The sequence below is a fragment of the Panthera uncia genome (genome assembly GCF_023721935.1).
Source record: "Panthera uncia isolate 11264 chromosome E2 unlocalized genomic scaffold, Puncia_PCG_1.0 HiC_scaffold_20, whole genome shotgun sequence".
In the NCBI taxonomy this organism is placed as follows: domain Eukaryota; kingdom Metazoa; phylum Chordata; class Mammalia; order Carnivora; family Felidae; genus Panthera; species Panthera uncia.
In genome coordinates, this window is record NW_026057589.1 from 7,819,311 (window position 1) to 7,845,974 (window position 26,664).

Below are 26,664 nucleotides of genomic sequence, written 5' to 3' on the forward strand. Positions count from 1 at the left end.
ATCCTGGAGTACCACCTCCTCCCCCAAAGACTTCCCTGACCCACATCCATCCACCCCACCTCATCCTCCACTGGATTGGGCTGTCCTTAAGCACTTTTCCTTCACAGTCCCCACTGCAGGGGGAAATGTGTTGGTGGGGATCTTTGATTAACATTTTTCATGCCCACTAGACTGTAGACTTCACAGGGACAGGACCTTTTCGGTATTGCTGCCTTGGTATTCTCAGTCCCTTGTCCCAACACATCTTTTGAATAAAGAATGAATAAGTGCCCCCTCCTTCCCATCTTCCCTAATGCTCTGCAAAAGTTCCTAAAGCTCCCACTGCACCCTCACATGCAGCCTCACCTCAGGGGTGGGGTCAGGTACTGTGTGAAGGAGATAGGTCACTGCAGCCCAACTGACAACCTTAAACTCTGAGAGAGCTTGTGGCTAGGATACAACTTCCCCCGGTTACTACTGACTGACCAAGTAGATTGTAACATCAGGGTACATGCAGGCAAAAAGAAAAATATTTGAGGGGCACAGACACTTCAAAAGAGAACTATGGGATGCCTGCATGGCTCAGTCAATTAAGTGATGACTATTGGTTTCGGTTCAGGTCATGATCTCATGGTCATGCGATGGATCCCCACATCAGGCTCTTCACTGACAGTTCAGAGCCTGCTTGGGATTCTCTCTCTCCCTCTCCCTCTGCCCCTCTCCGGCTTCCACTCTCTCTTGTGTGCTCTCCGTCTCAAAATAAATAAATAAACATTTAAAAAAAATCAATTGCCTATTCACATGTAAAGAACACATTTAGGGGCGCCTGGGTGGCTCAGTTGGCTAAGTGTCTGACTTCAGCTCAGGTCATAATCTCACAGTTCATGGGTTCAAGCCCCGTGTCAGACTCTGTTCTGACAGCTCAGAGTCTGAAGCCTGCTTTGGATTCTGTGTCTCCCTCTCTCTGTTCCTCCCTCACTTGTGCTCTGTCTCTCTCTCTCTATCAAAAATAAATAATAAATGTTAAAAAAATTAAAAAAAGAACACTTAAACTGCCAAAACTATATATATATATAATATATATATATATAATATATGTATATATATTATATGCATATATATAATATATATATAAAGAATACATCTATCAGGAAAATTATTAGAACACATGCAACAAAAATTCCAAATTAGCTTAATAAACATTACAAAAAGATAAGGTAAAATATTAGCAATACAAAACCAGAAAATATTGAAAAGCTCAAGAAGGAATACAAGATATGAAAAAATATAATTGTTCCAGGGGTCTATTGCTACATAACAAATTACCCCAAAATAACAATGGTTTAAAATAACAATCAACACGGGGCGCCTGGGTAGCTCAGTCGGTTGGGCTTCCGACTTCGGCTCAGGTCACGATCTCGCGGTCTGTGAGTTCGAGCCCCACGTCGGGCTCTGGGCTAATGGCTCAGAGCCTGGAGCCTGCTTCTGATTCTGTGTCTCCCTCTCTCTCTGCCCCTCCCCCGTTCATGCTCTGTCTCTCTCTTTCTCAAAAATAAATTTAAAAAAACGTTAAAAAATTTTTTTTTAAATAAAATAACAATCAACAAAAACATTTGTTCACAAACCTGCTGGCTGAGTAAAGTTCCGCTCTACTCTACATGGCATCATCTGGAACCAGAAGATCCATTTCCATGATGACTCATTCACACAGCCAGCAAGTTGTTACTGGCTGTAGGCTAAGAGCTCAGTGGGGCTGTGGATCAGGGGATTGGGTACCCAACATGTGTACCTCTCCACGGGCTGCTTGGTTTCCTCATGGTATAGTGGCTGCAGTTCATGAATAAACACCCCAAGAAGCAGGGAGTAGAAACTGACAGTTTCTCTAGGTCTTGGCCTGGAAACAGGCCCAGCATCATTTCTGCTGTATTTTACTGCTCAAGCAATAACCAAGCCCAGATTCAAGAGAGGGTGGGGAGGCACTGAACCCATCTCTGGATGGGAGAAGTATCAAAGAAATATGGGACCATGTCTTAAAGTTACCACAATAATATTTGAAAAAAATTTGTAATTCAGAATGAATTAATAAATTGGAAAGACCAAATTAAGCAATCGTCCCAAAAGAAGAAAGAGAAAACAATGAAAGGGAAAACAAAGATGGAGGATGGAAATAGGATATCTGCACAACAGGAACCCCAGAAAAAGAGTAAAATAAAAAATGGAGAAAATCTACAGCATGGACAAACCTTGAAAACACACTAAATGTAAGAAGCCAGACACAGGGGTGCTTGGGTGGCTCAGTTGTTTAAGCATTTGACTTTGGCTCAGGTCATGATCTCACGGTTCGTGAGTTCGAGCTCCATATCAGGCTCTTCGTGGTCATCTCAGAGCACACTTCAGATTCTCTGTCCTCCTCTCTCTCTCTTCCCCTCCCCTGCTCACTTGCACTCCCTCCCTCTCTCTCTCTCTCTCAAAAATAAAGAAAGAAACTTAAAAAAAAACCCAAAAAACAAAGGAATTGAAAGCAGGGACTTGAACAGGTATCTGTATACCAGTGTTCATTGTGCATCTGAAAGGTGGAAGCAACCTTGGTTTTCATCACCAGATGTATAGATAACAAACTGTGATCTATACCTACAATGGAATATTATTCAGCCATAAAAAGGAATAAAGTCTGATATATGCTACAAGGTAGATGAACCTTGAAGACATTTTGTTAAATGAAATAAGCTGGATGCAAAAGGACAAATGCTGTATATAAGTTATCTAGAATAGACAAATTCATAGAGACTGAAAAAAGAATAGAGGTTACCAGGGGCTGAGGTGAGGGGAAACGGGAAGGTATTGCTTAATAATTACATTACATTGTTTGAGATAATGACCAAGTTTTGGAAATACCATGATGTTTGTTCAACATTTGTGAGTGTTTTTAAGCCCACTGGTTTGTGCACTTGAAGATGGTTAAAATGGCAAATTGTTACATATCTTTTACAATTAAAAAAATAATGTGATATACGAAAACCACTGAACTGTACACTTTATTTTTTAAGTTTTATTTACTTATTTTGAGAGAGAAACAGAGAGATCACGTGAGCAGGGGAGGGACAGAGAGAGAGGGAGAGAGAAAGAATTCCATGCAGTGCAGAGCCAGTGCGGGGCTCAAACCCATGAGCTGTGATATTATGACCTGAGCTGAAACCAAGAGTTGGACACTTAACTGACTGAGCCACCCAGGTGCCCTTGAACTGTACACTTCAAATGGGTGAATTGTGTGGTATATCAATTTTATCTCAGTAAACTTGTTTAAAAACAAACAAAAAATCCAAGATGTAATTAACCAAATAATTCTAATATTTAGAGGATGATAGGAGGAGAGAGGGGGAGAGAGAGCTATAAGTCCTCATTTTGGGGGGCACCTGGGTGGCCCAGTAGGTTAAGCGTCTTGACTCTAGGTTTCAGCTCAGGTCATGACCTCATGATTCGTGGGTTCGAGCTCCACATTGGGCTCCATGCTGACAGTGTGGAGCCTGCTTGGGATTCTCCCTTTCCTTCTCTCTCTGACTCTCCTCCATGATCTCTCTCTCAAAATAAACTTTAAAAAGGGTTAAGAAAATAAAAACAAAATCCTCACTTTTCAAATTACTGAGTCAATAAATAATATCTAAAATGTATGTCTAAAGAGCTGGCATTTGGGATGACTGCGTGGCTCAGTTAGTTGAGCCTGTTCGACTCTTGGTTTTGGCTTAGGTGATGCGTTTGCAGTTTGTGGGTTTGAGCCCCCACCCACGTTGGGCTCTTCTGTTGGGCACAGAGCTTGCTTGGGATTCTCCCTCTTTCCCCCTCCTCTGCTCATGTGCATGCTCTGTCTCTCTCTCTCTCTCAAATAAATAAACTGAAAACAAATAAACAGCTGGCAATTAAATACATTATTTAGAAATATGGAGGAAAATACCAGTAAATATCAACAGTTAAAAGTGCTGAGTGATTGCTGGGAGAACAGAATTGGGGAATGGGAGTGTGAGGACAGAAGTTGAGGAGCTGACTCTTCAGCCCACCTGGCAGCTCAGTGTATTACCACAAAGTGCACCCCTAAATAACCACCATCCCAGGCAAGGTATGGACATTGCCAGAGCTCCAGAAGTTCCTTAATGCCTCCTCCAATTGCCACCCCATCTCTCCCCACCAACCACAGACACTTTTTTTTTTTTTTAGTCTTTGTTTTTTTAAATGGAGATGCAATTGACACATAACATTGTGTAAGTCAGGCATTTTCTAAGTATCTGAGTTTGATGATACCACTTCTTGTTTTCTTATTTATTTATTTATTTATTTATTCAACGTTTTTTGTTTTTTTTTTTTTTTAATTTATTTTTGGGACAGAGAGAGACAGAGCATGAACGGGGGAGGGGCAGAGAGAGAGGGAGACACAGAATCAGAAGCAGGCTCCAGGCTCTGAGCCATCACCCCAGAGCCCGACACGGGGCTGGAACTCACGGACTGCGAGATCGGGACCTGAGCCAAAGTCGGCCGCTTAACCGACTGAGCCACCCAGGCGCCCTATTTATTTATTTATTTATGAGAGGGAGGGTGCGAGTGAGTAAGGGGCAGAGATAGAGAAAGAATCCCAGGAGAGGCAGTGGGGGAGACAGAGAGAGAGAGAGGGAGGGAGGGAGAAGCAGGGCTTGTGTTTTACTGGAAGCAAGGCTCAAGCTCACCCAATGTGGGACTCAAACTCCTGAATCATGACATCATGACCTGAACTGAAGTCAGAGCCTAATGACTGAACCCCCAGGTGCCCTCTTGTTTTCTTATTTAAAGTCTCAACCTGAGCATGCATCCCTGAACATTAAGTTTAGTCTTTTCTGGGTTTTGTTTTGTTTTTTCAGAAGGCTCTACTCCAACCCCAAGATCAAGAGTTGCCTGCTCTACCAGGGGCCAGCCAGGGGCCCCAGTTTTTTAAAAAACTTTTTATTGAGAAAAAAATATCCATACAGAAAAGTTCACATAAGTGTATACAGCATGCTGAAATGTTCACAAAATGAACACGCCCATGCAACCAGGACCCAAGATACAGCACTTTACCAGAAACCCAGAAGCTCTTCCTCATGCCCCCTTCCAGGCAATACCTCCCCGAAAACTGACTGTAACGGTATAGATCAGTTTTGCTTGTACTTTATATAAATGGAATGACATAATATATATTATTTTGTACTGGCTCCTTTCACTCAACATTACTTTGAGAGATTCTTGCACGTTGTGTGTAACTGTCCTTGGGTATATGTCTTCAACTTTAGTAAAAAAAAAAAAAAAAAATCAAACTGTCTTCCAAAGCAGTGTTCATCAGTTGAATCAGCCACCAGCAGGGTATGCTCCTTGCTCCATATCATTGCTAACACTTGGTATTGTTCACCTGTTAAATTTTAGTTGTCGTTACTATGAGTTTTATTTTGCATTTCCTTAATGGCTAATAAGGTTGACTATCTTTTCATCTTCTTATTGGCCAATTGAATATCCATTCTTGTAAAGTTCCTATTCAAATATCTTCCCCATTTTTATATGGGGTTGTCTGCCTCTGGATATATGCCTTTCGTCAATTATATACGTTGAAAATTTACTCTTTGGCTTGCTCTTTCACTCTTTTTAAATTTTTAAAAAATTAATTTATTTTTGAGAGGGGGGAAGGGGCATGAGAGAGAGACAGAGAGAGAGAGGAAGGGGCAAGGAGAGAGGGAGGGAGGGAGAGAATCCCAAGCAGACTCCTCATGTGGAGCCTGATGTGGGGCTTGAACCTATAAACCACAAGATCATGACCTGAGCCAAAATCGAGTCTGACACTTAGCCCACTGAGTTACCCAGGCACCCTCTAGGTTCAGCTTCTTAAAAACAAACAAACAAACAAACAAACAAACAAACAAACAAACGTAAACCTTTCAGAGACTGGTAACCCACCCATTGTTACACTCCATGATGGGATAGATACCACACTTGAACTAGATTTCTTTGTGCTCTTTTGTGGGCTCAGGCTTTTATCATAATAACATGGTAAGATGCCTCTGCCCTTCCCAAAAGAGAGAAAGTTGGAGGCCACTCACTTGAGAAACTGAGGTGAGACCTACAAGACCCCTCACCAACCAAGAGCCCACCAGACCCCACTCCCCTGCTCCCCAGGGAGAAGGAAGGACTTTCACATTTGGCTCCATACCCAAAATGTTTATTCTCAGCATACACTTGTGCCTGGATGACTAGGAAGGGGACTTTGTGAGACTTTGCCACAGAGACCTCTGGGAGACTGGCCAGCTCACCAGAACTACAGGATGAGGGCTGAGAAGGTAGCAGCAAACAAGAAACTTAGAACAAAGTATGGGGAAGCTTTTGAGGGCCTCCGGAGGACCTGACTGGTTGGCCACTCGGTCACCTCCAGGTGTGTGGCGAGGTGTTCACTCTGAAGCTGAGATAGGAGGTGGGAGTGGCAAGACCTGACCACCTGCCTGTCTGGAAACTCATCCTCCACAGGGTTCTGTCCATTGTTCTCCTCTCTCACCTGGGGGTGGGAGTCAGCAGTTAGTGGCTCCCATAGCTCCTCTCTCACCCACTCTAACCACTGCACCATCCTTTTGCCCAACCCAGCATACCTGTTCCACGTGTCTGAAGACCCGCAGCAGGTTTCCACGAAGGACACCCTGGAGCTCTTCCTCACTCCAGCCACGACTCAGCAACTCCTCTATCAGTACTGGGTATTTGGACACGTCCTCTAGTCCCTGAGGGAACCTGTGTGGCCATGGGCCACCAGCTGTGGAACCTGAGCCCTGATCCTGGTCTAGGGCCCAGTGTCCCACCAGCCCCAATCACACATGTGAAATTGAAGGCCATATTCTCCAGGCTACTGAATGTCACTTTGGAAGCTCCTTGAAGACGGAGCTTCTGTGGTGTCTACCCCCTGAGCAGATGGCTGGCCTACAACAGATCTGCTGAGCTGGGACTGCAGCAGGTGCTAGGCAAACGGGCTCTGCTGGGGTGGGGTGTCAGGGAATACTTAATTAATGTGACGATCTGGAGTGGCAGTGGGTCCACCAGGCCACAGGAGGGACAGGGAGAGCCCAGGAATCAGCCCCTGGGAGTGGAGAGACGTCAAGTGAGCTGGAAAACCAGAGCCTGTAGATGAAGTCTGAAGGGTAGGAGGACCATGGAATGGAGAGACTAAAGGACTCCCTGCTGTGCCCTGCTCAAGACAAACCCCAGGGAAATACTCACCGACCAGACCCATCATAATTCCCGCCAATCCCGATGAACTCTGATCCAATGACAGCTCTGATGTGGTCAAAGTGATCTAGGTGGCAGGGGTTAGTGTGAGCAGCACTACACTGGAGTCAGGCCCTGGGACCAGCCCTGGTCTGGGGAAACTCAGTCCTGACCAGTTCTCCTCCCCACAGCACTCCAGGCCATGGCAGCTGACCTCATGGAGCTCCCAGCCCATTGTGAGTTCTGAAGTGACTACAGGCTGAACTGTGTCTCTTTAGAATTTTTTCTGCCCAGAAGCCACCCTGCCTCTGGGTTCCTTGAGAACTCATCTGTCCTGTCCAGAGAGGTGACAGCAAAAGACATTCAGAGGCAGGGGCAGCTGCTTCCCCCAAACCCATCAACATTGACTGTGGCCCCAGATCTGGGTGGCAGCGAAGAGCCGTGTCTCCTCTCCTGGGTTGTCAGAGGTCTGCCCATTGCCCAACAGGTGCGCTACACTGCTGGAGCTGTCCTGAAGGCCCCATGGCCACAGGCTCAAGCTCAAACTGCACAAGAAGTTGAAGCGAGGCTCACCTGCCACGGTGGACACATTAGCCAACAGGTTGCACTGTAGCACCCCCATGGACAGCGTCACCATCACAATGCCACCATTCTTCTTCTAGAAGGATAAAGAAATGAACACTCAGCCCCCTCAGTTTGGCTCTTCAAGCCTGATGGCCTGCTCTGTGCCCTGGGGGCCTAGTAGGACAGTGCTCAGTCCTGGCTTCAGGGGCTGGAAGAGGTTTCAGCTCTGGGTTTGTGGGCGCCTGAGTGGAGCTGATTTGGCCTCAATTTTCAGAGATGGGGAAGGTTAACCAGCCATGGGTCCAAGGGTGAGGTCTGGACTGGTAGCTTTGTTCAAGGTCAAGAATGTTTGCATGAAACGCGCCTAGCTCTGGGTGTGAGGGCTGAGGTAGCTGCTCACCAGAAGTTGCAGAATGTCATCAGGAACATTCAGCAAATTGTCGCACACAGCCCTGGAAGCTGAGTGGGAGAAGATCACGGGAGCCCTAGACACCTTCAGTGCCTGCCGCACCAAGGTGTCTGACGCATAGGACAAGTCCACCATCATGCCCAGGCGGTTCATTTCCCCTACCACCTTCTGCAAAGACAGTTTGTTTTTTGAGGTGGGGGAGATGTCAAGGATGCACACACGTGTACACTATCTGTAGGTGGAGAACGGGTGGGGTAGGGTATGGAACAGGAATCCTCACCTCACCAAAGCTTGTCAACCCACTGACGTTGGTGTAGAAGTGGTGTTTAAACTTGGTGGAACTTTCTGCCCTGTGGGACAGCCAGAAGAAGGCAGTCTCAAAGGCAACATCCTGGGCATCAGAGCCTGGGGGCTCTGCAGTCCCTCTGTTTGTCTATCCACACCCCCTCTCCCCCCCCCCCCCCGCTACCCCTGGAATAGAGTAAGGACCTGGGCCAGCTGCTTTCTGGGAGTGTGAAGGACCTGTTGAGAGTCCAGGCTCCTTTTGTGGATCCCTCTGTCCTCACCTGTCTGGCAGTTGCCCCACCATGTCATCTACCATTTCACCGTGGCTAGGCACTATGCTCACCAGGCCGTGTTGCAGGTGAAGGTAAGTGTCAGGAAGCGCACTCCCAACAGGTAAAAACTGCGCAGCACAGAAAGGCTGCTGTCCAGTGAGTGACCACCCTCCACACCAATGAGGCAGGCCAGCTTTTGAGTGCTGTTCAGACCTAGAAGAGGATGGATAATCAAGTGGTCAGGGCCCAGGGCCAGAACCATCAGAGTGAGCCCCTAACTATCTCCCCATTTGCCAGCCCACCTTTGGCTGAGGTCACAAGCTCCAGTTCAGAGTAGGAGGCACACATGCGACGAATGAGGTCAATCTGCTCCAGTGTGAGGCGCACAGCATCCTGGTCCTGTGTCTGGCATGGGGCTTGGGCTGACCAGAACTAGAGGTAGGCCCCGGGGGTCCAGAATGAGATTAGAGTGGTCTCCAATGTCCTTGGCCTGCCACTCCTTCTCAGCCCCCAAGGTGCTCATTTGGGTCATTGGCCCAGAACGAAACACTACATGACCCTATGGTATCCTGATGCCTATTAAGCTTGCTGCCAGCAGCCAAACTGTGGACTGTGAAATATCATTGTCTGCTGTTTGTCCATGTGCTATGTGAATGCCCCAAGGCCAATCCACTATATCCTTTGTGGCTCTAACTCTAACCCCACACTCACCAGGGATTTTCTGGTCACTTTCTGTGTGTCTCCACAGAACCTGGGTACCCATGTGGTTGGCCTGTCTTGGCCTCCAGAGCCCCCACATTCCCAGCAGTCATGCGATGACACATTGTGTGTTCTACGATTCTAATCACTGAGAGGCCTGCCTACCCAGGTTTCTGTGGCCCCCCCGCATTCCCCAGCAGCCATGTCGTGGCACCCTGTGTATCCCTGTAGTACCTGGGCACCCACGAGGCCATCCCTGAGCTTGTCCAAGCTGGTCTGGCCATAACTGAAATTGCGCAGGTTAACGTCTTGTAGCCTGTTCTGGAAAAGCTGTCTCAGGAGCAGGGGCAAGTGGTTGTGGCTGGGGGCATCAGGACAAAGGTAGAGTGGAGAACATGGACTCAGGTCAGACAGGGCATGTCAAAGTACCTGGGCATGTCCTGTCCCCCTCCCTCTCCCCCCCCCCCCACCTCACACAGACAATATGGAAAAATTCCTGAGGTGCAGCTTTGGGGAGGGGGTGGGGGCCTGTAGTGTACACCAGGAACAGGGTAGTGGGGGGAGGGGACCTGGCTGATGGAGGAGAGAGTTCATCCAGGGGTGGTGTGAGGAAGCCTCCTCACTAGCCCTGCGTGCTGAGGACCCCTTCCCCTACCCAGGTGTGGCCTCAGTCTCCACCTGCCCCCGCACTGCCCCTGCTCACCCGTCCACGAGAGGGAAGTCCCGCATCAGGGCGCGCGCGCGCTTCCTCAGACTTGGTGTGCTGGAGGTAAGCGGCGTGGTAGGGGAACTAGAGAAGGCCGTGGTCGGATTGCTGGGGGCTCCGGGTGTGGTCGGGTCGCTGGGGGTGCCAGGAGTGGTCTGGGCACGGGTTACCGCCCTCTGCAGCAGAGACAGCAGGAGCAGCAGACGCAGCAGAGGTCGCCAGCGAAGCGCGTGGGGGCCCTCGTGGCCCAGGGGCCTCATGTTGCGCAGGGTCGGCCGGGCAGGCAGTGGCCGGTCTCGAGAGGAGGGGCGCGAGGGGCAGAGGGCGACGGTGGGGTCCCGACCGGATTTACGTGACCGGTCGTGAGGAGGGGCTGCAGGCAGAATGCTTCTCCAGACGAGCAGGGATCCGCGACGCAGCTGCGCAGCGTGGCCAGAGGGGGCGACACAGAGCTCCACCCTCAACTAGAGGGCGCCCCAGGGGGCCAGACCAGCTTCTGCCGCGCAAGAGCACGCGAGTGGGAGAGCGGCAAAGAGAGAGGGAGAGATCCCAAGCAGGCTCTGTGCTCAGGGCAGGGCCTAACCCGGGCTGGATCCCATGACATCCTGACCTGAGAGGAAATTGAGCGTGACGCTCAACCGACTGAGCCACCCAGGTGCCCTTATACATTTTTTAATAAAAATGAAATTTAAGAATAATATGGGAGGGGCGTCTGGGTGGCTCAGTCGGTTGAGCGTCCGACTTCGGCTCAGGTCATGATCTCACGGTTCGTGAGTTCGAGCGCCGCGTCTCGCTCTGTGTTGACAGCTTGGAGCCTGGAGCCTGCTTGGTATTCTGTGTCTCCCTCTCTCTCTCTGCCCCTGTCCCGCTCGTGCTCTGTTTCTCCCTGTCTCTCAAAAATAAATAAACATTTTTAAAAATATTTAAAAAATTAAAAAAGAATAATATTATGGGAAACCATTTTGTTTTAGTAACTAGTATTGAAATTTGCATCTGTACATTTGTTAATATATGGGTACACACAAAAAAGACTCTAGATTCTAGGGGCTCCTAGGTGGCTTAGTTGGTTAAACGTATGACTTCAGCTCAGGTCATTATCTCATGGTTTGTGGGTTCAAGCCCTGTGTCGGGCTCTGTGCTGACAGTGCAGAGCCTGGAGCCTGCTTCGGATTCTGTGTCTCCCTCTCTCTCTGTCCCTCCCCTACTCTCTCTGTGTCTCAAAAATAAACATTAAAAAATTAAAAAAAAAAAAGACTCTAGATTCTAAACATTAATTAACTATAGCCATCTTGGAAAGGGGGTAAATTACTCCCTGGTCAATTTATGTCACATGTTTTTCTGTAATATGGTCATCCTGGCTGAGGGATTTTGTGGGTAGTGCTGGTGAGGGCTGGCCCGTTTGGTAAGAGATTAGTGGAGGCACCACAGCAGCTGAGCCTGGAAAGGATGGGGTCTGCATTGGGCAGGGAGGTGGAGAGGGCATCCCAAGTTGGCCAATAGCTCAAGCAAAGGTCTAGTTCCGATGGCTGTCTGTAAGGGAGGAGCTGGAAGGTCCTCAAAGGTGTAGAACAGTGGGACAAAAATTCTTACTGCTAAGAACATGAGGGGACTTGGTCTGACATGACTTCATGTGGGGCAGAAATCCTCCTTCAAGGTAAGGCGGTTTCCAGGATGGCTGGAGGCCTGAGCGGTATAATTCATTGTTTTCTGCAGAAAAAAAGCCCTGACACAGGGGAAACTGATCTCAGAACTGCACCTGGGTGGCGTCTGGGCCTCCTAGGCCTGCATGAGGTCCTACCAGGCTGAAAGGGGTCTATAACACAGACTAAAATATGAATTGCCCCCTTCTGTATCTGTGTCTGTCAGCTGTTCTCCCACCTGGGCTCCCTGATAGGTGGGCCTCCCCTTTTCGGTGCCAGAAGAAGGGCCTTGACCTCTGGCCACTACTGCCTCCTGTCCATCACTGCTCCCTTCTCATGCCTAGTGATTAAGGACTAAGTCTGACCCTGCTGCCTTCAGCTTTGGCTATCTCAGAAGAGAGGGAGAAAGAGAGGGAATGTTTATTCTGGTCTCATATACCAAGCTGACTTGCCAGGGGAGGTCTTCATTTAAGTGATATAAAGAATATAGTGAATGATGAATTTGTTAATTCAAAACTTTATCAAAAGTTCAGAAGTATTGCACATACAGCTGTTTCCTGTAATAGTCTTAGGTGAAAGTAGGGAACATAATGTTTATAATTGATTTTTTAAGTTTATTTATTATTTATTTATTTATTTTAAATGTTTATTTATTTTTGGGTGGGGGGAGAGAGGCAGAGAGAGAGGGAGACACAGAATCCGAAACAGGCTCCAGGCTCTGAGCTGTCAGCACAGAGCCCGATGTGGGACTCGAACCCATGAACTGAGAAATCATGACCTGAGCTGAAGTTGGATGCTTAATCAACTAAGCCACCCAACTGCCCCTATGATTGATTTTTAATGTTATTGAATTAATAAATAAACACCATTTCACATGTCTGATTTTGGTTGACTAAGTAAATCAGAGTTATACTCTTCCTGATAACTGGAAATGTTGGGCAAAATATAAAAAGGATCTTCCTGAAGACATCAGAAAGTTAAACAAGATATTAAAAAATTACTTGATGAGGATCCAAGGAAAGTGGAAACCTAGAGATGAGCCCAACTTTTGGGCTAGTTCTTCTACTAGGGGTGTGGTGCTCTAAAGAGGCAGAGATTAGTGTCCAGGGTCCACCAAAATAAGGAGAATCCTGATGAACACTTAGTTTTGAGTTGGAACACAAAAAAATGTACCTAGGAGAAAGAATGAATTGGAATTAGGGCCTTCTACTCCAGGTCTGTAGCAATTCTGGTTATTAAGCAATTGTCTCTCAACTCCAGATGCAGTCTTCTGTTCTCAGCTCTGTGAGGCTGGGGCTCAAACTCTTCCTATTTTTTAAATATATTTTTAAAGTTTACTTATTTATTGAGAGAAAGAGAGAGAGGGAGGGAGAGAGAGAGTGAGCGGTGGAGGGGCAGTGAGAAAGGGGACAGAGGATCCAAAGCAGGCTCTGTGCTGACAGCAGAGAACCCAATGTGGGGCTCAAACTCTTGAACCATGAGATCATGACGTGAGCTGAAGTCAGACAACCAACTGAGCCACCCAGGTGTCCCTTAATTATATTTTTAAAGTTTATTTATTTATTTTGAGAGAAAGAGAAAGCACGCACAAGCGGGAGAGGGACAGAGAGGATCCCAAGCAGACTCTGTGCTGTTAGTGTAGAGCCCTATGTGGGGCTCAAACTCACCAACCATGAGATCATGACCTGAGCCGAAATCAGGAGTCAGATGCTTAACTGACTGAGACACCCAGACACCCCTATTTTTTTTAATGCTTATTTATTTTTGAGAGAGAGCGAGAGAGATTGGGCAAGAGAGGGGCAGAGAGAGAGAAAGACAGAATCCCAAGCAGGCTCCTCACTGTCAGTGTAGAGCCCAAGTCCGGGCTCAAACCCATGAGAACCAACTGTGAGATCATGACCTAAGCTGAAATCAAGAGTCCAACACTTAACTGACTGAGCCACCCAGGTGCCCCTGGTGCTCAAACTCTCAAAACCACATTTCCTAGAAGCCTAGCTGGTTTCCTGTTACATTCTGTCAATAGGGGCAACAGAGCAAACTGAAAGAGGTTTTCCTGTTCCAACAGTGACAGTTGGCTGCAGTCTGCAACTTCTGGCTGTCATCGAGTAGCCTTGCCAGCTCACGTTTAGAACACTTGCACCACCTCACAGGGCCCTGTCCTTAGAGGTCTGCTCCCTAGCAACACAGGGCCCTGCTGTAAGCTTCTATCTTCTACCACCTTTTCCCATTTTTCCCCTAAATGGACAGTGAGCTGGATCAGCTCCCCCTGAAAGGGTCTGTAAAGGGACTAAGGCCATCCCAGAGTGCTACTTAATCCGCCCAAAAGAAGTCAAGAAAAGAGGGAATAGGTAAAATGAATAGAAAACACTATTGGAACTTTCTGAGTACACTGCAGAGTACAGCCAATTTGGAGGCTGAGGCAAAAGGAAAAATGTGTTCCTATATGTTTTTTAAAAAAATGTTTATTTATTTTTGAGAGAGAGAAAGCATAAACAGGGGAGGTGCAGAGAGGGGGTGGGGGGGAGACAGAGTCCGAAGCAGACTCTAAACTGTCAGCGCAGCGCCTGACTCGGGGCTCAAACTCACAAACCATGAGATTATGACCTCAGGTGAAGTCAGATGCTTAACTGACTGAGCCACCCAGGTGCCTCATGATTTGTATATCTTCACTTTCTCACTGTGCTTTTATTGGTCTGAAAATGTATTACTTTCCCTTCATTTTTGAAGAATATTTTCACTGTGCATAGAATGGAACATTGGTAGTTACTTTCATTCATAAGGCTAAAGATATTCCACTGTGTATGGATTTCTATTATTTCCATTAAAACTCATTTGTCAGTTTTATTGATGTTCCTCAAATTAATATGACTTTTTAAAAATATGACTGTTTTTAAGACAATCTCCTGTCTTTGTCTTCTTGCAGTCTAACTTTAAAGTACACAGTTTGGGGCTATTATGAGCAGCACTGCTTTAAATATTATTTTGTATGCCTTTTGGAAAACCTATGTATGCATTCCCGTTGCGATATATACCTGGGGCAAAACTGCTCAGTCATGGGGTATGCATAGGCTATTAGTATTAACTATTATTTTTATTAGCCATTATCTATTATCATGTTATTTATTATTATTAGCTGTTGTCATGAGTATTAACTCTTAATTTTGGCTATAATTAACAGAGTTGCTATTGCCATTAATTGCCTGGGGGTAAGATAGTGTGGTTGTCTAAGTAGCTTGTGCCTCTCAGAAAGGAAGTCCCTGAAGGGCAGGGCAAGGAGTGGATCTATATCCAGGGAAATTCAGTCATTGGAAGCCCATGTACTATCCTGTAGCCTGGCATTCTGGGCTCTATCCAAACAGGAACAAAGATCATTTGTGATCCAGGCAGGTTCCTTTCTTGGGAATATGAACCATAGTTCCCTTCAAGATCCCCAGGTGGTGGTCAGTGGGTCAGGATGTGGACTGAGGTGAGCTATTGAGAGGCATCCCAGAGGAGGTCCACTCTCCCACAGCCAGAGCTACTCATTGTCTTCTTCTAGTGCTGAGCCCAACCATCTGGGCCTTCTCAGGCCATGCTAGTGAGACTCAGGTGTTACTAGAGTAAATGGTGGCTGAACTGCAGGTTCCTCCACCAACTACCAGAATTGGGAGCTGGCACCACCAGACCCCGCCACAGAGAAGGACACTCATGCCTGTTTCCATGTGTAAAACATTTATTTTCACAAAATGTGCCTGTCTGCATGATGGGGTGGGGTGGGGGAGGGCAATGTGGGGTATCTGCAACTGCCATAGTAACATCTGGTAGGATTAACTGAGTCACCAGAGCCACAGAATGAGGACTGAAAAGGCAGCAATAACTGTGAGGCTTGGGGCCACGTTGGGGGAAGATTTTGACAATAACTGTTTAGGTGAACACTTAGGTGCCCAATGTGCCGAAGTCTCAGTTAGTTTCTGGTCTCGAGCCAGACACCGTGTCTGAGGCAGACGTGAGAGAACAGAGCGGCAAGAACTGCCCAGCTGCTCATCCGGGAATTCATCCTCCAAGGGGCTTTGCCCCTTGCTTGTCTCCCGTACCTGGAGGTGGCAGTCAGTGGTCAGCAGCTCACACAGAAGCCCCAACACACTTGCTCAGGCCCCTGCGCTACTCTTTTGTCCAGCCCAGCATACCTGTTCCACCTGTCCAAAGACCCGCAGCAGGTTTCCACGAAGGACACCCTGGAGCTCTTCCTCACTCCAGCCACGACTCAGCAACTCTTCTATCAGAACTGGGTATGTGGACACGTCCTCCAGCCCCTGAGGGAACCTATATGGTCGTGAGCCAGTCAGCTGTGGAACCTCAGCCCTGTTCCTTGTTCATGACTCAAAACCATAGCCTTATGTGTCCAGGGACTACTGAACCCCAGCCCTTGTCTGACACGGGAAATGGATACTTGGAGAGAGTAAGTGATTCACCCCTGTTCTTCATCCTGCAGAAGGAAACTCCCAACCTCTTTGAATATTCATAAAAACTCATCAAATTATACTTTTTGGATCTATGCCTTTCACGGAATGCAAGGTTTTCCTCCATTTATGAAAAGAAGAAAAGCTTTTATTTATTTTTCAGTTTATTTATATATTTTGAGAGAAAGAGAGAGAGCATGGACAGAGAGAGAGGGACAGAAAGAGAGAGAGAGAGAGAGAAAGAGAGAGAGAGAGAGAAAGAGAGAGAGAGAGAAAGAGAGAGAGAGAGAGAGAGAGAGAGAGAGAGAGAGAGAGAATCCCAAGCAGTCCCCGCACCATCAGCACAGAGCCCGATGCAGGGCTCAAACCCACAAAGAGTGAGATTGTGACTTGAGCTGAAATCAAGAGTAGAACGCTTAACTGTCTGAGCCACCCAGGCGCCCCTAGAAGGAAAGCTTTTTAAGACCCAGCTGTAGGCAGAGGAGTTGGTCAGTCCACACCAGACCTTGCTAAGAGTCTGCTCAGAAGCAGTGGGTCAGCGGCACTTGGCTGGCTCAGTAGGAAGAGCATGTGACTTTTGATCTTGGGGTCATGAGTTTGAACCTCATATTGGGTATAGATATTACTTAAATAAATAAAACTTAAAAAAAAAGGCAGTGGGTCTGCTGGAACTAAGGGTGGGGCACTAAAGGTGGGCAGATCATGACCTAGGGGTGGGACCAATGGGTCGCAGACAAACAGAAACACATTCTGTGTGTGGGAAGATGCCAGGTGGGCCTAAAGTCCATGAGGATCACAGTGTGGTGGGCGTGGTGACTATCAAGGCCCTACTGTGGCACAGCTAGCCCCAGAGAAGCCCCAGAGAAGCACTTACCCTTTAGCCCCATCATAATCTCCACCAATCCCAATGAACTTGGATCCAATGACTGCCTTGATGTAGTCAAAGTGATCTGGGGGATGAAGGGTCAGCAGTGTGGGGCTTCTAGGACGGGGGTGAGGTGGGGACTGGTCTCTACTGATTCCCCTTCTTGAAGCCTGTAGGCTATGGAGGCCAATTCCTTCATGGCTTGGCACCCAGTGTGCCAACTTGAGGTAGATTCCAGTTGGCTCTAGACTGGAATTTAGATTTGGAGTGGACCCCAGTTGGCCATTTCTCATTCAGGATTCACCTTGCCTCCAGTCTCCTTTCCATGGGTGTGGAGGATGAGAGATGGATAAAGAATATAACTGATAAAGACCAAAGAGACTTAAGGGGCTGCCCAATCCCTTGGCCAGAGGCAGGGGCAGGGAGCTTTATGAGCCCCTAGAGAAGCACAGATGGTTAGCACCTGGGCTCTATGTCTGACTGCCTCCTTTCTACCCATCAGTATTGTAGTATCAATTCTGTATCTTCAGTTCCACATGGCACCAAGATGCTTTATACTGTCCATCATTGAATTTTTGGGCACTGTGTCTACTGCCAACAATGAGTCAGACCACTGGGGCTGTTCTGAGGCCCTCCCCCCAAGGCTTCGGGCCCAAATCAGAGCTATTCAGAGAGCCCAGGTAGGGCTTACCTGCCACAGTGGACACATTGGCTAACAGGTTGCACTGCAGCACCCCCGCTGACAAAGACACCATCACGATACCACCATTCTTCTTCTGCAGGGGTGGACAAATGGACAATCAGCTTGGCCCCCAGAGCAACCACCTGCCTCTAGGCTCCTGTGAGGAATGTGTTCAGCTCTGGTTTTGAAGTCAGAGGAGACTTCACCTTTCTACACTCTAGGATTATGTGAATGGAGGAGTCTCAGCTCTGGTTGGTGTGGAAATGTCTTGACCATGGGGGGCTTATAGAGTAGAGGAGTATTTACCACTTAGAACCCCCCACACCTGGGTTCAAGAATCCACGGGCTGTGGACTGTGGGTTTGTGAGGGCAGAAGATGTTCAGCCTAGGGTTTGAGGAAGTTGAGGGAACAGGGGTTCAGGTTCAAGGACTCCTGGTTTAAACCTTTTGTTTTAGGTTTGAGAGTCAGGGTAGTCTCTCACCAGAAGCTGCAGGATGTCATCAGGAATGTTCCTGGCATTCTTGCACACACCCCGGGCAGCTGAGTGGGAGAAGATCACAGGTGCCCGTGACACTTCCAAGGCTCGCCGTGCCACAGTGTCAGAGACGTGGGACAAATCTACCATCATGCCCAAGCGGTTCATTTCAACCACCACTTTCTGCAGAGACAAGTTAGGGAAAGGGCGTCAGGGGTGCACATGTGCGTGCATTTATCTGTAGAAACTGGTGGGGCATGCACATTCATGCGGGGCGGGGTATGGAATCAGGGTCCTCACCTCACCAAAGCTGGTCAGCCCGCTGACACTGCTATAGAAGGGATGGATGCCCTTAGATGAGCTCTCTGCCCTGCAGGATGGCCAGGAGACAGTCTGAATGGTGGCCATGACTTGGCCACAAGAGCCTACTGAACTCTCTATACCTGCAACCCCTGGAGCAAGAGTAGGGACCCAAGTTGGGCTGGGCCTGGCAGGAGGGAGTCCCTACTGGGATCCAGTTTTGCTTTGCAAACCCCTGCTCCCCCCCCCCCCCCACTCCAGGGTCAGTGCCAGATCCCAGGGGTAAAGCTTGGTCTGAGCCCCAGTGTGATCTTGGGCAGATCACTGCATCAGTGGGTGCATACCATCTGCACTGTGCTCACCAGGGTGTGTTGCAGGTGTGAGTGAGTGTCAGGTAGCGCACACCCAGCACATAGAACGTACGCAAGACGGAAAGGCTACTGTCCAGCGAGTGGCCACCCTCCACACCAATGAGGCAAGCCAACTTCCGTGTATTGTTCAGAGCTGGGGGCAGGTAGGTCAGATGATCACTTTCAGAGGCTGGGGTATCTCAATCAAGTCCCTAACACCCCCCACCAGTCTACCTACCTTTAACTGAGGTCACAAGCTCCAACTCAGAATAGGAGGCACACATGCGGCGAATGAGGTCAATCTGCTCCAGGGTGAGGCGCACAGCATCCCTTTCCTGGGTCTCGCATGGGACGTAGGCTGACCAGAACTGGGGGAAGGCCAGGGGTTGGAGCTCCCTGGACTTCTCATAGCCTCCACAGCCCACACAGCAAATGGGGTCACATGTGATGCATTGCTTGTTTGGTGGTACTTGGATGCCCACCAAACTGGTTCACTGCAACCCCTGTAGCCCCCAGCATCCATGTTGTAGAATTTTGGGGGGCCCTATGATAACTGAGTTTCCATGTGACTAACTCATGGTTTCTGGGGCCCCAACACTCCCTCTCAGCCATGCTGTGTGTCCCTGTGATACCTGGGCACCCACGAGACCGTCTCTAAGCCTGTCCAGGCTGGTCTGGCCATGGCTGAAATTGCGCAGATTAACATCCTGTATCCTGTTGCCATAAAACTGCCTCAGGACAAGGGGCATGTCATTGTGGCTGGAGGGAGAGCAAGGCAAGGTCAAGTCAGGGGGAAATGGGTGGGCTCCTTAGACCTTGGGATTAGGCAGGACATGGGGCCAGCAATGGGGGGGGGGGGAGGATGTCCCCCACACCACACTGTCACAGACTATAGTAGGACCCCTCGAGGCCTAGGCTGGGGAGTTCCCACCAGGGAGGGAGTGACAGAGGAAGGGAAAAGGCACCCACGGATGATGGGAGAGTGAATCCAGGGGTGATGTGAAGGGGCTTCCTTAGGAGCCCTGCATGAGGACCTCTAGCCCTGCCATGGGGTCGGCTCAGTCTCCACCTGCCCCCACATCGCACTTACGCACCCGTCCACGAGAGGGAAGTCTCGCATCAGAGCCCGCGCGCGCTTCCGCAGACTTGGGGTGCTGGAGGTGGCCGGCGTAGTCGGGGCGCTGGGGGTTCCCTGAGCGGTCTGGGCGCGCGTTAAGGGCGGCGGCAGAGGCGGCAGCAGCGACAGCAGGAGCAGCAGACGCAGCAGAGGTCGCCGGCAGGGCGGGGAGGTACCATCGAGGCCCAGGGGCCGCATGTTGCACGAGCCGGACAGGTGGGCAGGGGCCGGTCTCGAGAGCCTGAGGGGGCGACAGGGGCAGAGGGCGACGATGGAGTCCCGACCGTCGACTCGGGTCACGCGGCGGTGCGGTCTTGCAAGGGGAGAACCGAGTCACAGGACCTCGGACCCAGCCGCGGAAAGCCGCGACGCGGAGCAGCTTGGCCGCCAGGCGAAGGCACGCCCTCCCCTCCCTCCGCCCCCCTGCCCCAGCCTACAGGGCTTCACCAGAGGGGCGGGCTTTCTGTTCTTACCCCTCACCCCACTCCCAGCGCTCTGAGGGGCTGACCCAGGTTGCTCTGCCTCTAACCTTGTTCTCCAAGAGAGGCAAGGTTACTCCTTTCAGAGTGTAGCCCTGGGCTCTGAGGCCTCTGTCATCAACATTATGTCCCCACCTGCCTGCATCCTGCACCGGCCACCCTGAGGGCTGCACGCAAGTGTCTCTGGGCTCTCGGTTTCCTGGTGCTGAGCCATGTGGGGGTGGGGGTGGGGGTGGGAGGAGGAAGTCTCTGGAAATGAGGGGTTAACCTTGTGGACTTTGCATTCAGGAAGAGGCCCTCTGCCCCTGACCTCTCTCTCCCCTACTTTACTCCCTTGCCTGCATGTCTGTCCCCTGGGGACTCCAGCCAGAACTGGGAACTGTCAGGGGTGCCCCTACCCCTGTCTTCCCCCCGTGTGTCTCAGGAAAGACCTCCCTCCTCAGGAAATGCTAGTGCTCCCTACGGTCTGAATGGAGGGACTTTTGGGACGTGAACTGAGCAACCATCTGGGGGGTCAGGGACAGTTTACTGAACAGAGCAGGAACTCAGTAAGCTTTATGAGTGGAAGGAAATTAAGTCATTTTTAGGTCAGCATAGCACCCTATCCCCCATCCCAGCAACATTCCTCCCAGAGCTGCTGGCTGAGCTGTTGGCTAGGGTCCCTCCTACCTCAGTGTGGAAGCCCCATCTTCATTGAAGTCAGAGGTATGGGTCCTAAGGAAAGGCCTGGCATTTGGGTTCCTCTGAAGGCCCCACCTCCATTTTAGCCTCAGGCCTTCACCCTAGCTGCCTTCTCCAGGAACCACCTCCCTTCACACACCTCACAAATGGGGATGGCATCTTCTGGAAGCTCTGCCACTGAGAGGCTTCAGAGTTTCTGACCAAATTCCTTCATCCCCAGCCTCCCAAGGTTCTGCTGTGAACCTTGGCACCCCCTGGAGCTGCTTCACCTTTGGAACCTTTTCCAGGTGGCAGGAGTGACCAGCGCAGAGGTAGTGACCTAAGTCTGAGGACTAGAGACCTTAGAAACCATCCTAGAAAGGAAATGAGCAAAACTTTTCCAGAGCTACCTAGGAGGGGACAGGTCCCAGCCTGGGTATGTTTGAGTGTTTGGGCATGTGATGGTGTCCAGTGTCCAGGGAGTGGCACTGTGTTGAAGGTGGGTCTACTCTCTGACTACTGCAGCTGCAGGGGTCTTTAGGCAGCCCCACTACCGGAATGTGAGTCCCCTAGGGTGTGTCTGTGCCCTGGGTGGCTGGGGAACCCAAACTCAGACTGGTCTCTCTCCTCTCTTTCCCCCTGATGCTGGTCAGCAGCCCCACGTCCACCCACGCAGCCAGCAGAGTGGAGAAAGGGAGGAAAAACTCTTGGGTCCTCTGATCTCCAGGGCAAAAACGTTGGTTTGGGGGATGAACAACTTATCTGTTCCACTCTTGTTAGCATCTCCCCTCCCCCCCCACCCCCCCCACCCCCGCCCCCAGGAAGTGGGGAGTATAAACAATGGGGAAGAGGTAAAAAGTCTATTCAAATAAATAGCTGCTGACAGAGAAATGAGAAGGGAGAATTTAGTTTTTCGAGTTTTTTTTTTTAAAGCTTTTCTCCAGGGGCCAGATGTCTTACACCCCAAGACTTGGAAGAAACTCTAGCCCAGTAGAGACAGTCTGTGTTGAACCATAGAAAGTGGGTATCATCTCTGTAGAAGATTAGTTATGCGGCACAATTTTTTCATAATGTTTAACTTCAGTCTTTAAACAGGCTGGCACTGCTAGTCATGGCCTTGAAATGACCGTATAAAGTCAGGCACAGAAACACAGACATACCCAGACCCTTATACACTCAGGGACATGTGCATACTCTTACTCAAGTAGCAAGCAGATTTCAGCCATCTGGGTGGCCTGTTCTCTTTTTGACCTTGCCCAAGACCGTCTCTCTGCTCTGTCCTGTGGAGGAGGAAATAAGTACACACTAGCGAAATAAGTACACACTGTCTGTGGACAGACCTGGACAATTTGGGGAAAGAGCATGCTGGCTATGGACAGAAGAAGAAACAGGGGAGGCAGGGAAGCCCAGGGCCTGGCTCCAGAGCTGACCTGAATGTCATCTGTGATGCTTTCCACCCTCTGCCCACTTCTCTCCTTGACAGCATCTCCATGTCCTTCTGGTTCAACCTCCAAACATCTACCAGTTGTGTCTCTTCTTCATTCCCACTACCTCTTCCCCAGTACCGGTAACCTTTATCTCTCATCCTCTCCTGGTGTCCCCACCTCCAGTCCTTTCCCCAGTGTGCAGTCAGACATATCTCTCTTTGAAAAAAAAACTTGTCGTCCTCTTGCCTAAAGTTCTGCCATGGCTTCCCATTGCTCTTAGGATATAGGTTTCCCCACTGGCTGCAATCAGAACTTTCCCATGAAACCTTTCATAAATCAGAATGGTGTAAACTGATGGTATCCCTGCTTTCCGGAAGTTTGCCTTATGCCACTTTGCTTTTACAAAAGATCTACTTTAGTACTTGTTTTTGCCAGTCAAAAGAAATCTGAAGAGGATTTTTGCTTTTAGGAAGAAAGCCATTACCATACCAATGTAGGTCTGGCTACCACATTCCATTATTTGGCTTTCAATTCCTGGCGAGTGTCCCACTGGCCTCTCCAGTCTCAGCAAATGGCACAAATGCTCTTTCCCCCCTGCTTCCCTTGCTGCCTACTACCACAGGGCCTTGTTACGTGCTATCCCCTTAGCCTCCACCTGGTGGGGCTGTTGAAGCAGGGCCAGCACAGGAAATTTTGACACCAGGTAGGGGTATGTGAGTAAGCACCTTCTCTTTTAATTCTTCACCTGTGCAGTGTTTACCTAAATCAAGATCTGCAGAGGAGGCAGTGGTAGAAACAGGCTTCTGCTGGGACCAAGCTTAGTACGGTGGCAGAGCTGACCCACCCCCTCTGATCTCCAGTGTATTACAAGAATATGCGAGGAAGAAAAATGGCGAATGACTGGTAATCACACAGACCACTTCACATGCTCATAGTGCAGGGGAATGGGGTGGGGGAGCTTCCTCAGTATCCAGCATTGCCCAGGTGATGTTCATCCTCATTCAGGGCTCCTTGCTCCTAGAGACTTATGCTGCCCCTGCTTCTTTCTGGGTGTTGCTCTGGTTCCATTGGCATGATGACTGACATAGCCAAATTCTCAAGAAACAGCAGTCTCCCTGGCCAAAAGACAGCTTGGCCACCATGGACACACATCCTCTAATCACAAAGCTGAGGCTACCTTTCCAGAAGTGACCAACAGCTAGCACATTTTCCTTCTTCAAAAGGCAGCCACCATCTACTCTGCTAGAAGTGCAGTAAGCCCTAATGCATCTGTGTTTCCTGCTTCCACCTGGCCTTCTCCCAAATCCCCAGCTTTGTCTTCCATGTCCTTGCCAGCCTTTCTGCCCATCTCGGGTGTCTTGCAGCCAGGCTCTGCCTGACTTCAGGCAGTATGGAAGATCCAGTACACAAGGTCCCCAGAGCAAAGTCACAATGGTGTCTGACAGGCTTTAAGTGTCTGACTGGGCTGCTTCCTGGGACCAGATATTCTGGTGTTTTAAGTGTAAAGTCCACAGGGCTTGGGACTCTTGTCCTGCATGCTGTCCCATGTTCTTGAGGTAGTGCATCAGCTGGGGGGAGGCTAGAGAGGCATGAGGTACAGGAGATCTACTGAGGAAGATCCTACAGGGCATCCCTGGGATTCAGATGGCACCTTCTGGACTGTGATATGCAGTTACCTAGAGAGGGGGGCATATCATGGAGAACTCTAATCCAAACCCTCTTTGGTGACTTACCCTCTTCCTTCCTTCCTTCCTTCCTTTCTTTTATTTTTAAGAGAGAGAGAGAGAGAGAGAGAGAGAGAGAGAGAGAGTATGAGTGGGGGAGAGGAGTAGAGGGAAAGAAAGAGAATCCCAAGCATGTTCCATGCTCAGTGTGGAGCCTGACAAAGGGCTCGATCCCACGACTCTGGGATCACAACCTGAGCAAAAATCAAGAGTCAGACACTCAACGGACTGAACCATCCAGGTACCTCTACCCTCTTTAAATTTTTTTTTAATGTTTGTTTATTTTTTGAGGGGCGGGGGAGAGAGAGAACATGCATGCAAGCGGGGAAGAGGGAGGCAGAGGCAGACTCCAGGCTCTGAGCTGTCAGCACAGAGCCCAATGCAGGGCTTGAACTCATGAGTCATGAAGTCATGACCTGAGCTGAAGTCGGCTGCTTAACTGACTGAGCCACACAGATGCCCCACCTCTACCCTCTTTAGAAACAGGAACATGGGGGCACCTGTGTGGTTCAGTCAGTTAAGCGTCCGACTCTTGGTTTCGGCTCCGGTCATGATCTAATGGTTTGTGGGATCGAGCCCCACATTGGGCTCTATGCTGACAGTGCAGAGCCTGCTTGGAATTCTCTCTCTCCTCTCTCTCTGCTCCTAACCCCATACTGTGTGTGTGTGTGTGTGTGTGTGTGTGTGTGTGTGTGTCTCAAAATAAATAAACATTAAAAACAAAAATAAAAACAGGAACATGGATGAGCCTCTGAGATTGCTCTGGTTCAGGTTTGCTGGAACTTCTCTCTCTCTCCCCTGCCCCCCCCCCCCCCCCCCACCCGCTTCGCCTTCATCTGCCTCCTCCTCACAGAAGTCTGCAGCGGCTGGCCTGGACGAAGCTGGGATGTGAACTCAGTGAGGCCATGACCACCATATTCTGGCCCCTAGTACCACACCTGCACACAACAAATGTTCAACCAACATTTGTGGAAGAGCTCAGGAGACTTCTGCCTTTCCTTCCTTCAGGGAGTAAGAGCATGTGACAACAGTAACAACGTGTCAGAGCAGTCAAAGTTACTGTGTGTCCAGAACTGTGCTACCAGTTTGATGTGTTTCAGTCCATTAAATCTTAACAATGGCCCACAAGGTAGGTTTTTACCAGCCTCATTTTCTAGGTGAGAAAACTGAGGTTCAGCTGGATAAAGCTGGCAGGTGGAGCTGAGACCTGAAACCAAAATTCCCTTATTCCTAGATTTTCAAGCTTTGATCTCTCTAAATCTGTTCTTCATCTGTGACCACTCCAGGCATAAAGCAGTTGCCCCAGCTAATAGATGCCCTTTCTTAACCTCTGTATACCTCTGTCGGAAGACCTCCCTGAATCCAAATCCAGAACACTGGGCAGGGGGATTCATGAATTTGGGTCACCTCGTGAGGACAATGGGACTGAGTTTGTGGTGGAGGAATGTACTTAGCCTTTTGATTTCCAGGGCTCTCTGGGACCCCAGGCCAGAGTTACTCAGAGTTTTTATCTCTTTGGGCTCTTCCTCTGTGGGTGCTCCAGGCCCTGAAGAAAGAGAACTTTGGAGAATGACTGCCAGCCATTTCATAAGGTCTGTCCTGTTTGTTTCTGCACATGGCACTCATCTCCTGTTCACCACTGCCAGGCTCGCCAAAGTTGGACTAGACTGGCTCTGTCTTCAGTGTGGCCTTACAGGACATAAGGAAGCCATCTGGGGAAGCCAGCAGTGGTAGAGAGAGTAGCCTACTAGCCCTAGGACATAACCCTCCTTGACCCTGGGGGAAGGGGAGGAAAGTTAGGGAGACCAGCAGCTGGACAGGCAGATGACCACATCATGCCCTTCTGGCCAAGTCAGATAGGGGTTCCACGGACTTCTTGACTTCCAGCTGCTGCCTCTCTCACCAGGAGGGGCTTTAAGCCCCTTACATCATCTGTTTGTCTAGATATTCACTACTGATCAGCCCCTGGAGCTGGTCCCTTACTGGGATACGCAGTGAGGGGTCTGGACGAGTCTTCAGTTGTCTACCACATCGGCTGACATAAGCATCCAGAAGGGTGGGCTGCGTGGACACCAGGTGTCGGGAACCAGCTCTGATCAAACAAACATCTACCGTCTGGCGTATGTGATTTGTCGTTTAGCCTCAAGCTCAGACATGCTATCTCTTTGCTCAACCTAGCGTGCTTGTCTCTGAGGCCTGTCAGATCTGCAACAACATGCTACACGGCACACCCTGCCTCAGAGCCCTCCGTGCCTCCTGTTTTTATGCAGGAACTCTGCCTTCCTCTGCCTGGCTGCCGTGGCTCCCGCCAGCTAGTTTACCCTATGACGCTGACCACCCGAGTCCTCACTGATT

The 26,664-nt window shown here is 49.4% G+C and overlaps 2 protein-coding genes across 3 annotated transcripts; both read right to left on the reverse strand.

Moving 5' to 3' along the window:
- Window positions 1–6,171: 6,171 nt before the first annotated feature.
- DPEP3 (dipeptidase 3) lies at window positions 6,172–10,594 on the reverse strand. 2 transcript variants are annotated; one of them, XM_049622552.1, is made up of 10 exons: window positions 10,148–10,594; window positions 9,679–9,805; window positions 9,048–9,177; window positions 8,817–8,958; window positions 8,469–8,538; window positions 8,180–8,356; window positions 7,789–7,873; window positions 7,228–7,303; window positions 6,609–6,744; window positions 6,172–6,517 (listed from the first exon to the last, which is right to left on the reverse strand). In XM_049622552.1, the coding sequence occupies exons 1-10, from the start codon at window positions 10,408–10,410 to the stop codon at window positions 6,284–6,286; spliced, it is 1,440 nt and encodes a 479-aa protein (XP_049478509.1). In that variant the 5' UTR covers window positions 10,411–10,594; the 3' UTR covers window positions 6,172–6,283. The 2 variants fall into 2 exon arrangements, with proteins under 2 accessions (XP_049478509.1, XP_049478508.1); XM_049622551.1 differs by lacking the exon at window positions 8,180–8,356 and having other exon boundaries at window positions 10,148–10,504.
- A 4,899-nt stretch (window positions 10,595–15,493) lies between these two features.
- Window positions 15,494–20,519, reverse strand: LOC125916517 (dipeptidase 2-like). The gene is made up of 10 exons (XM_049622760.1): window positions 19,997–20,519; window positions 19,535–19,661; window positions 19,141–19,270; window positions 18,915–19,056; window positions 18,553–18,622; window positions 18,259–18,435; window positions 17,786–17,870; window positions 17,104–17,179; window positions 15,957–16,092; window positions 15,494–15,863 (listed from the first exon to the last, which is right to left on the reverse strand). Exons 1-10 carry the CDS (start codon window positions 20,215–20,217, stop codon window positions 15,606–15,608), a joined length of 1,422 nt encoding a protein of 473 aa, XP_049478717.1. The 5' UTR covers window positions 20,218–20,519; the 3' UTR covers window positions 15,494–15,605.
- Window positions 20,520–26,664: the final 6,145 nt, after the last annotated feature.